This window comes from Tamandua tetradactyla, chromosome 16 (genome assembly GCF_023851605.1).
Source record: "Tamandua tetradactyla isolate mTamTet1 chromosome 16, mTamTet1.pri, whole genome shotgun sequence".
NCBI classification, from domain to species: Eukaryota; Metazoa; Chordata; class Mammalia; order Pilosa; family Myrmecophagidae; genus Tamandua; species Tamandua tetradactyla.
The window spans coordinates 67157990-67169890 of NC_135342.1; the positions used below are offsets into that span (position 1 = coordinate 67157990).

Genomic DNA, 11901 nt, shown 5'->3' on the forward strand with positions numbered 1-11901 from the left:
TGGCAAGCGAACATTCTACCACTAAAACACCATGTATTTTCTTTTGACTTCTCCATTTTCCCCTCAGTTTGTAGACCTAAGTTGCAATGACTTAACAGAAATCCTGATTCCAGAGGCTCTGCCTGCTACATTACAAGACCTTGACTTGACTGGAAATACAAATCTCGTTCTTGAACACAAGACACTGGACATATTTAGGTAGGGAAAGTTCTGAAATTGAATTCATACGTATTCTTATTAACTATAGTTCATTGTTTTATATTAGGGTTTACTATGTGTGTTGTAAAGGTCTATGTTTGTTTTTCTGTTACACTGAGTACTTTCATATGGCAGGCAAAGATATTTTAGTCAGCATGGATCACATTATAACATCTAAGAGACAATACAAGTTCATCTATTGTACCAAGACTTCATTGTATCAAAATACTTCAAATAAGTAAATCATTGGCTGAAACTTAAATCTTCTTATGCTTAGTTTTCTATTGAAATGAATGGCATTAGTTATAACAATATTTGAACCTATTTCTTCCTCCTACCATTTTCATTCACGTGAATGTTATTCTGTGAACAGATTATTTTACAAAAATGTTTATTATTGTTAGGGTAGTTTTTGTAAATACAGAAGAGTACATGCTTCAGTCTTCCCTTCTTCCACCTTACTCAGCCATATCACAACTCTGAAAATTGACCAGAAACCATTGCCAACCACTGATTCTACAGTTACATCAACCTTCTGGAGCCATGGACTGGCTGAGATGGCAGGGCAGAGAAATAAGTAAGTATGTTGGCTATGGATACTGAGAAAGAAAAGGCTCATGGCATCTGGGTACTGGTCTGATGCTCGCAGCTAGGCCTCAGTGTTATTAAATACTGATACCCACAGCTAGGCCGTGCTGCTCTCTTCTTGGACATAAATCAGAGCATCAACATCAGACAAGATCCCTTTCAGACCAAGATAAAGTGAGCCAAAAACAAGATCAATGTGCAGCCCAAAAAATGTCAGACATTCTTCTATTGGCTAATATAGATGACTGTGGCTACTTTATTCAATTAGAGCTTTATTTTCAGCCAATCTGCCTTCCCTAGAGATAAAATTGATTAACTATCATAGAATGGCCCCTGCTTTCTGACGGTTCCCAATCTAGAATGATACACCACTTCCTTAGACCCTCCCCCATGTTACTCAACCAAAGCCTAGATCTTTTCAACACCCTCTTACCTATATGCCCCAGAGTCCCATGGTGTGCATTCTCTCTTGCTGCAATGAATAACAGATGCAACTTGTTCAGTTACAGGTATATGCTCCTGGTGATCTGTGGCTGAAGAGCATGTGATAATACAAGTCTTTAATCAATACTAAGAGAATACATTTTAACTTTCCACCTTTTGGCAGCATTGCAGAGTTGATACGTACTGCCCTTGTATGTGGCTGAATTCTGCTTTTCCTTATAGGGCCAGCTCTTTCAGACACTGTTTAATTAGCTTATCTAGAGAATTCATGTATAGATTAGGATTTACTACTCTTTTCTACTATCCATTAATACTTAATTTTTAAAATAAGGCTCTCTGAAGAATAATTATTTACCAATAACTTTCTTTGATTTTTGCCTTTCTCATATTTCTGATCTAGGCTCTGTGTATCTGCCCTAGCAGTGGATAACTTTGCAGAGGGTGTGGGAGCTGTGTATGGCATGTTTGATGGGGACCGAAATGAGGAGCTCCCTCGCTTACTGCAGTGCACAATGGCAGATGTGCTTTTGGAAGAGGTACAGCAGTCAATAAATGACACAGTTTTCATGGCTAACACCTTTTTGGTATCTCACAGGTAAGCGGGTAAATTGAATAATCCCTAACTCAGTTCTACTTCCAGAAAATAAATCTCTCTAAACTGGAAAGTTAGGGTCTGAATTAAGGCAATGGGACTAAAGAGAGATCTTGTGCCTTCTTCCATGATCATTCTTCCTCTTTCAGCATGGAGTGTGGGGACTTGGGCTCTTTAAAGAGCTTGGAGCCATCTGTTTTCTCCACAGAGGCTCCTGAGGATCTGTTAGGCCCAGAAATTATAGGGGGCAGGGAGGGTAGGGGGATCCTAAGTTTTCGTAAGATTTTCCAAAGAGTCAGTGGCCTACCAAAGGTTCACAAGCACTGATCAAATTCATGTGTTTAGAATACTTATTATTTGGGAATTTACCCAACTATTCTTCTTAAAGTCTAAGCCTCTTGTGGACAAAAACCCTGTATAACCAAACATAAATCTCTTAGTAGCTAATGGAGTATCTTGCACATCAGGTAAGCTGTATAAGGGATATATATATATAACTAAGAAGTGAATTTGCATAACAGGGTTGAAATAGAACAACTTTGAAGCATAAGCTGATTTTATCTATTATAATAGAGCAAAGTATTGGGAAAGAAGTCTGATTTTCAGTACTAGAACTGAGCTAGGAACCTGGCAAAGTAAAGAGGTTGGGAAAGGGAACTCAAACATTTTTTATATTGCATCATTACTTTTCAAAACAAACCTAAGAGGGTGGTATTTTATTGGTAAAATTTCTCTTATTCATCTGTAAATGGCAGAGCTGAAATTGAAACCAGATCCTTCTGATGACATCAACTGTATGCTTAACATTGTGAACTAAATGTTGGGGAATGGACATCATGTATAGGGAACTACAAGGAGAATTATGTCTTTCCCTCAAGGAGCTTACCACCTAGGTCACTGGTTCTCAAAGTGTTTTCTGTAGGACCAGCATCATCTGTAAATTTGTTGGAAATGCAGATTACTAGGCTAGCCCCATACCTACTGAATCAGAAACTCATGGGGTGGAGCCCAGCAACCTGTATTTTTAACAAGCCCTCCAGGTGATTCTGATGCACTAAAGTTTGAGAACTACTAGAATCTTTAACTGAAGTCTCTGATCAGACACAAGCAGAAGAAGCAGTAGAGAAAGATGTACCTTTATTGTCCCCCAACCCTTACCCATTTTTATAAAGTTTATTCTTGCAGTCAGTTAAGAGTGAAAAGGCAATTCCTGGCCCATGCACCCCCTAAAAAAGAGTGAAAGACAAAACAGTTTATGGTCATCATCCATGGCAAGTAACTGCCTTCAGAAGGAAAGGGTGAGGCTGGTTCAAAATCACATGGCAGAAAAACAAGGACTTTTTTTTTTTTTTTCATGATGTTAAAGATACTTGTTTATAGTTAACAAAGTTTATTTCATGTTTCAAAGAAAAAAGTACAGCTATCAGATGGAATGCCCTCAGTTTCTTTATCATAAATCAATGTTGTGTTTTTATTAAATCACACAAATAAAGCAAAGTTTTCTTTAAAAAAAAAATACCACCCACTCATATCCTCTGCCCCAGAGGAAATCACTTTTTTTTTTTAGGTTGTATCCTTTGATCCTTTTAAAATACATTTTCAAATACAGAGACTACTATTTTGTGTATTCTATTTACTTTTTTTTCACTCATCAGTATAGTATGAAGATTTTGCCATGTCATTATTTTGTAACTTCTGCTTTATCTTTCAGTATATAAATATATTCCAACTGTTTACCCATTTTCCTATCCATGGGCATTTAGGTTGTTCCTAACTTATTGCTACTACAAGCAATGTTATAACAGAGTGATTACAGGACAGATCCCAGAGTTTGTCATGGGCTACCATATGATCCTCTCATATTTTTCTTTCTAGCTGCTCTAGAATATAGGAAGCTAGAGGGCTTAAATACTTTTTTATCATCACAATAAACTTTTTTCCTTCTTTTTTTGTGGAAAATAACATATACAAAAAAGCCAAGATTGATTTTTAAATAAATTTTTTTCTAAATATCTTCACTTTCTCTTCTAAACAGAAAATTAGGAATGGCTGGCCAGAAGCTGGGTTCCTCTGCTCTCCTTTGTTATATCCGACCTGACACTGCTGATCCGACAAGTAGTTTTAGCTTGACTGTGGCCAATGTAGGCACTTGCCAAGCAGTTCTGTGCCGAAGTGGGAAACCAGTGCCCCTCTCTAAAGTCTTCAGCCTGGAACAGGATCCAGAAGAGGCACAAAGGGTGAAGGACCAAAAAGCCATCATAACAGAGGTGCATCTTGCTGTCTACCAGTTACTTCTATTTCCCAAATCTAATGTATGCTGTCCTGCATAGAGGCAGTGAAGGCACAGACTCTTCCTTGACTTCATCTTTAGACTTAGTTTCTATATAATCATACCTCTCTGAGTGGTAGCACAAATAAAACTATTGACATTTTCTGTGGTGCCTTGTAAATTGTATCTAATGCAGACAGATGCTCAATTAGGATGGTTTCAGTAGTAACACTAGAAGAAAACCTAATGATCAGTTACTGACTAGCAAAAAGAAAAAGGAAAATTAATCAGAAATGAGGAATCTAATTTGTAATCCTTTAAGTGCATAACTAGCATATAAGCTGGATTTAAAATATCGCCCTTAGTTAATTTCTTATTCGTCTGGTTTGTCATTCTAAACAGAAGAGGAATGTAGTTTGTCTTCTCTGTTCTGAAACACAAATTTCAAAATATTTTTTCTGTTTATGCCATTTTTAACTTAGTATGCTGTGATATTCTTTTTTTGATATTCATTTTTTATTATGAAGCATCAGTGTCTTGACTGTAGCTTATCTCCTTTTTTTAAAAAAAATATAACATTTTTGGTCTACAGAGACTTTAGCAATTATGAACATTGTTTACAGCAAAGCAGAACTCTGTGCCCATCCCATCTAAGGAAGCACAAAACCAAAAAGTATCATTATAATGTGGTTGATACTGTTAGGATTCTGGAAATATGAGGCATTAGTCGTAGGATTGTTTTTCATTCAAATCAAATGAAAGATGAAAGATCATTTTTTGTTAGACTATTTCATTTTTACAGAATTTAGACAGTGCTGTTTAGGTGTTTCTTAGGGGTCCTAGACGATACAAAATCTGGTTTTTGTTGGATGAAAAAATATTTTTTAATGACTAATTTAATGACTGTTAAGGTTATACAAAAGGAAGAAAATATTATCCTGACCAAATAGATAAATGAATTACACTTGTTTGATGTTTATGTTATTGTTATTGTAACAACAAACATTTATTCTGTGTATTTTATTTGCCAAAAAATGTACTTTCATTATCTTGTTTATCTTCACAATAACCCCCATGAGAGAAGTTGCTTTCATTCCCATTTCAACAGATGAGGAAAGTAGGGTTTGTGACAAATTCTGGTTAATGAAAGCCAGGATTTTAACACCAAGAATGATGTGTAACTATGAAATGAATATATTGATGACCTTAAAGCAGTACATAGTGTATCAAGGTTATTCCTTTTCTCTAAGTTTAGGAGTACATGGGCTCTGATTTGATCTGCTTTTCATTCTTGGTACAATCATTAAAGAGTAGGTAAATTATAATATATTTCAGTTCAAATTTCTGACTTCTTTTCTAGGCTAAATAATCCTGAGTACTTATTCAGTGCTTTAGCTACAGAGATTCTCTTAGCCATGTGATACATTCCTGAATCTCCTGACTCCAAACTGTGCCTTTAATGAGAAATCATTTTTAGTGACCCATCTGAATCTTGGCCTCTCTGAAAGTACTAGCAAGGTACAATTAATGACAGCCTTGCTTATTGTTTTTCTAACACATTTCTCTCTTTAAGGACATGCTGTGGCCAGTACTTCATGTTAGAGCAAGCGAATAACTGTTGAGATAGTGCTGTCTTTTAGTCGCTTAGTTTTAGTTGGTTGTAACTTCACTCCTCTGAACCTTTTGGTTTAATAAGATATATTTTGCCTTTTTAGAATTTGATACATTTGTTTCTTAAGTCCACTTAAAATTATACAGATCCTAAGAAAAACCATGTAACATGTCAGTTCTATTTTATTGCAGATTCCTAAGCATTGTAATCTAAAAAGATATAAAGTTGCCTGTTACTGTTGGTTGTTTCTCAAGATTTGCATTCTGCTTTTCTGTAGGACAACAAAGTGAATGGGGTAACCTGCTGTACTCGGATGCTAGGCTGTACATACCTCTACCCTTGGATCCTCCCCAAGCCCCACATATCTTCCACTCCACTTACCATTCAAGATGAATTGCTGGTTTTGGGGAACAAAGCATTGTGGGAATACTTGTCACATACAGAAGCTGTCATTGCAGTGCGTCATGTGCAAGACCCATTGGCAGCTGCCAAGAAGCTCTGTACTTTAGCACAAAGCTATGGTTGTCAGGACAATGTGGGGGCCATGGTGGTTTATTTGAACATTGGTGAGGAAGGCTGCACTTGTGAAATGAGTGGGCTCACCCTCCCAGGTCCTGTGGGATTTCCTTCAACCACCACCTTTAAGGATCCCCCGAAGCCAACCACCCCTTCCTCTAGTAGTGGTATTGCCTCCGAGCTCAGCAGTGAAATGTCCACCTCAGAGGTGAGCAGTGAAGTGGGCTCCACTGCATCTGATGAACATAACACTGTTGGTCTGGACTCTGGCTTGCTCTCGAGGCCAGAGAGGCGCTGCAGCCTTCATCCAACACCCACCTCTGGAGTTATTCAGCGCCAGCCTTCATGTGCGACTTTCTCAAGTAATCAGTCTGACAATGGCCTGGACAGTGATGATGACCAGCCCGTTGAAGGGGTCATAACAAATGGCAGCAAAGTAGAAGTAGAGGTGGATATCCATTGCTGTAGAGGAAGAGATCTTGTGAACTCCCCTACTCTTACAGAGAATTCGCCTACCCCCTGTCCTGAGGAGCATCCTAGAGGGTTGTTTTTTGGGATCCGAAGACAGAACAGTGTGAATAGTGGCATCCTTCCACCAGTGAGCAAGGACAAGATGGAGTTACAGAAGTCTCCCTCCACTTCCTGCCTCTATGGAAAGAAACTCTCCAATGGCTCCATTGTGCCTCTTGAAGATAGCCTGAACCTCATTGAAGTGGCCACAGAGGCACCCAGGAAGAAAACTGGCTATTTTGCTGCCCCTACTCAGCTGGAACCAGAGGATCAGTTTGTTGTACCTCGTGACCTGGAAGAAGAAGTGAAGGAGCAAATGAAACAACACCAAGAGAGCAGGCCTGAGCTGGAGCCCAGCGAAGAGGATCGGACCGAGCTTCCTGAGGAGTTTGACACAGCACTGTAATTCTCCCACGGGAGCCACCATGTTAGAGACAGCTGTGTAGTGGTGGGGAGGGACCCTTCCAGAGGTATTTTGCCTCTCCAATTCTAAACCAATATGAATGGGGTAGAATGTGGAGCCAAAAAGTTGAGAGCTATGAGGATCTTGCTCTGGATAAGCTAGTAACCACCATCAGTGTTAAGTTTCACATTTAACCTGCACTGGAATCCCCAGATTTACTGGGAAGAAAGCTGAAGTTCTCTATCAGTCCTACCACCTGCCATTAACCCTTTCTCTCCTAGGATAATATTGAGAATTTGCCTACCTGGGCAGGAAAGGGACTATTTCTGTGGAGGAAATAACTGAAGATTGATTCTCTTTACTAGTTGCTGCTGATGGATCTCTGTGACAGAGAAATCACCTCTATCCCACCTAACTGACGGGATGTGATGTGACTATTCACATGACTTCTCATTCTTCTCTACGAGAATACAGCCTATCAAAATGATGTTTATTGGAAACGTAGAACCAATCAAGCAGATAACTTATGTACGTAATGTAATGAGAGCACTTTTCATTGTGAACTTTTTATTTTTGAATCTGCACTCGAGCCAATCTTAGAGGCAGCTGGCACCTCTGTCCATAGGGAGAGAGAATCAGGTGTTGCAGCCTTCTGTGGGGTACTAGGAAGGACCATGGTAAATTGATTTCACTGTTGAATGTCAGAATCTGAAAGTTCCTGAACAGCTTGCGGGGAGTAGAATCTTTGGGGGTGAAGATGAGGAAGCAGTGAGGACTAAGACTACTTCCCCCCAAATCCAAGAAAAGAGAGTAATTCCTTGACAAACGTGACACCTGCCAGGAATTTCCCAGCAGATCACAAGGTAGGAATTTGGGGATTGGCCTCCTTCTATGACATATGGTAGAGCTGGCAGTCAGCCTCCTTAAGAGGTAAGGCCAAGACTGGTAGCACCCTGTGTCCAAGTAACCTTGAGTTATAGCAGATGACTCTGAACAGAGTGAGGCTGAACAAGAACAGATGGATGAATAGAACATGTCAGACATGTTCCTTTTCTTATTGTAGAGCAGAGGGATGGTTTACGGAAACGTCAGAAATGAGAATTCACCTCTTTAAGGTTTAGCAGAGTGCTCTCCCGAAAACTGTTTATCCAGCTTACGTGGTTTCAGAGTACTAGGCTCAATTACTAATATAAGAAAGACTCTTAATTGAGAAAATCCTAAGCTTACGTAAAACTTGGTTTACTGTATTTTTTGCACATTCTCTGCATCTTTCTGTCCAGTTGCCTTTTCAATTAGAAGATTTACTTAGAAAAATTAATTTCTATTTATTCATACAAAACTTTGACATTGCTTGACTTTATCTGATGGGGAATGTGCTTTAAATTTGGGGGATACTTTCACAATTAAAAAGAAAATAAGTGGAACTATTTTTGTTTCATTAGGAAAAATGCTAAAGATAGGATTGATTATAAAAATGTATTCTTTTGTGTTTTGTGAAGTTTCTGTTTAATGCAATAGTAGAAAACCAGATAAGCTATCCATAAAGGGGTATGCAGTTTTCATTTCTCAGAGGCCCCATATTTGTGTGTGTGTGTCAGTGGGGTACACTTTGATGGATTCTGTACTCTTCAAACGTACAACCCCTCGAGAATCTGAGTTTGAGTCCCCATATTGGTAGGAACACTTTACTTCCCTGTGTCAAGCTACTAGTAAGCTACTGAAAAATTTTATAACTCAGGTCTTGGATTTGCAGTGGGGAACATGGGGGCTCCTACAAACAAAGTTTAGGTGCTGTTAGAAAGATGGGAACAATAGTGTGTTGCCACCTTATTTTTATATAGGAAAAATGAAAAAAAAAAAAAAAAAAAGAAATGAAATTGAAGGAAAACCCCCAAGATTATAGTGTGGGGTGGTATAAAGTATTTTGCTACCCAGACAGCAAAACTTTGGGTTATAGAATAGCAATGTCCAAAAATAAAGGTTATTTTGGGAATGTATCACTTTAATAATATAGTCTTAGAAAAATTGTTCTTTATCCTTGAATGCTTTTCTTGTCTTCTATTTGTTTACACCCTCTAAAACCACCACAAAACCCAGTTCTGAAATGACTTAACAAATGAAAATGTAAACATGTTCATAGACTTCTGAAATTCCAAATGTTCTTTTATGTGGTAGAAAATGATTTTAAGGAACATTAGTTTATATTGAAAACCTTTCGTATTGACTCTACCAAAACTGATTATTCTTTTTGTAATTTTAGCCTGATTTATTGATTTCCATCTACAGTTGCTCTGTGTTCAAACAGAGGGTAAAAAGGGCATAGCCCACTACCAAAAACATAACAGAACTCTAAACATATGAGGTAATTGATAGAAATTGAGTTACCTGATTAGGATGTCAAATGGTGAAATCCAATAATCAGTCTTCAGGTGAATGTAATTTACTTCCCAGTACTTTACTGAGAGGATGTGTTTCCCAGGTGGGCAGAAACAGTTGATCTCTACCCAGAGATTCTGGCCTCTGCTTGATTCTCAGGTCTCTGTGTGTAACTCCCATTTAATAGAGTTAACAGAACTTTGAAAGAAAGCCCCGATTATGGGAGCAGTTCTTGGCAGCCCTGGTATTCTTATTTTCATCCAGATGAATTGGAAATATATTCGAAAATTTGAATGTTGGTTTGACATAAAGCTACAGTGCTACTACAGAGTCATTGAATTACCACTCCTAAAACAAATGAGGGCTTTATTATACTACTGTAGATTAATATGTGTGTGCAATAAGTTGATGAATTATTTTTTCTGGTGTATAGAAGAGCCAACTCAAGCAGCTTAGTCATCATTGGGTGCTATTACAATTGTTAATAGTGAGTGCTATTTTCCAGGAGATGGAGCCAGTTAGGTTTGACCGATATACTGAATATTAAATGATGCTCTTCTTTCCATGTAGAACTACAGCAAAAGCAGGTTCTTGGAAGCCACAGGCTCACCTTCTCTATCTGTTCAATAATTATTAATGAAGAGACCTCCATAAGGGAGCACTTGGCTATTATTGATAAATGTACCACTTATTAAATAATTAGTCTCCAAGCCATTCAGTGATGTCTGCAACATCACTACAGAACTGTCTTATATCCCTTTTTACTTCTCTCTGGGTGGAGCCTTTCAGGTTCCCCAATCGTGGAAACAAGTTAATCTTTCTCTCCAGTTAGTGATTTTGCCTCATAGTTGGGTAAGCACTTCCTAGATTGAGAAAAGCAGCTACAGTAAATCCTGCCCTGTTTCCCTCATTTTGTGATTACACATAAGCTCCTTGTATTCTAAATTTCATGTACTTCTCCCAGATGCTAAAGGGTTTTCTCTCACTGTTGCCAGTGGATGTCATCCAGACAGTGGGTTCATATCTTATGGTTTTGTGCAATCATTGTCGTATGTAGTCTTAAGACTCATTATAGTGTATTTTTGATATTTTTGAAATGTGTTAAATTTTTTAATTCAATAATATGAGCCAGAGCATGTTGCAGCAAATCTATTGTTTGTAAAAAAAAAAAAAAAAAAAGGAACAACAATAATAAATAAAATAAAATGGAATATCTTTTTCATGGCTTTGTTTTAAAATGGTGTACCTATTATTTTACAAAAGTTTTATTTTAGCATGAAATTGTAATTTGCTCTCTTAACTTGCATGTAGAATTACTTTCTTAACCAAAAGCACCTTTAGGATTTTTCTGTCTCTTGATTTAGAAGAAGATGAGCAAGAACAAGTGAATATTTAAACACATTCCATCACGCTTTTTGAAGCTATGAATTAAGGCGGGAATAAATATTTTTGATCTTTTCAGTTGAAATAGCAATAAAGATTTTTACTTTAAGAATCATTATATTCTGACTTTGTTTATGTTTCAAGAAATTGCAAAGACAGGAAACACAATCCTTATTTACATGCAGACTATTAGCTGAGTACAGGAAATTCATTCCTTTAAAAAATATTTTTGAGAAATTTTCACATGCATACAGTCCCTGCATACAGACCCTGCGGCTCACAATATCACGTAGTGTATATTCATCACCATGATTATCCCATAATCTCTTGACTTGCAATTTCAAGCAAGATTTACAACCTCTCATTCCAAATAAGGGCCAAGTTAAAAATGATTTTGCAGCCTTCCTCTTCATCTAGCAGAATGAACATTTAAAAACTTTGTTCAACAACTGCTTATTGAGCACAGTGAGCTGGGCACCATGCCACTGTCCATCGCCATGCTTCAGATCCGTGAGACACGCCTCCCTATTCCAGAACGGCAGAGATGAAATTCTCTGAGTATACTGTTCTTTGATTTGTGTAATATTAATTTCCTAATACAGCAAAGTCTACAAGAACACATTAATAAGAGCAAGTTTCAATTTCTGATTCAATGGGATTAAATTCTGCCTCTGCTACTTTAAAGATTTGACTTTAGTATGTTACTTAAGGTTTCTTAAGGCTCACTTTTTCTTATTAAATAGAAATCATAATATTTCTCATCAGCTAATTGTGCACTTAAATGAGATAATGCAAGCAAAGGGCTTCTTTAGCACAGGACCTGGTACATGGTGAGCATTCAGTGAAATGTTAACTACTGGGTAAGTCTCTTATCCCTTCAGAACTTAGCCTCCTCGATTGTAAAATATGACTGATAAATCTTCACTTGCCCATCCTTACAAATGCTAGTAAAAAAGACAAGATTTGCTGAAAGCATGTTGAATTTTATAAAAACTACAAACAAGCACAAG

At 37.6% G+C, this 11901-nt stretch overlaps 1 protein-coding gene across 8 annotated transcripts in view; it reads left to right on the forward strand.

The window, feature by feature from the left end:
- PHLPP2 (PH domain and leucine rich repeat protein phosphatase 2) overlaps positions 1-9032 on the forward strand; it is a 126402-nt gene extending 117370 nt beyond the window's left edge. For all 8 annotated transcript variants that reach the window (XM_077132929.1, XM_077132930.1, XM_077132931.1 and 5 more), the window contains 5 exons: positions 68-198; positions 665-775; positions 1631-1825; positions 3858-4089; positions 5981-9032. In XM_077132929.1, the coding sequence (XP_076989044.1) occupies positions 68-198; positions 665-775; positions 1631-1825; positions 3858-4089; positions 5981-7135 (1824 nt within the window). In that variant the 3' untranslated portion in view covers positions 7136-9032. The remainder of the gene's footprint in view (positions 1-67; positions 199-664; positions 776-1630; positions 1826-3857; positions 4090-5980) is intronic.
- Positions 9033-11901: the final 2869 nt, after the last annotated feature.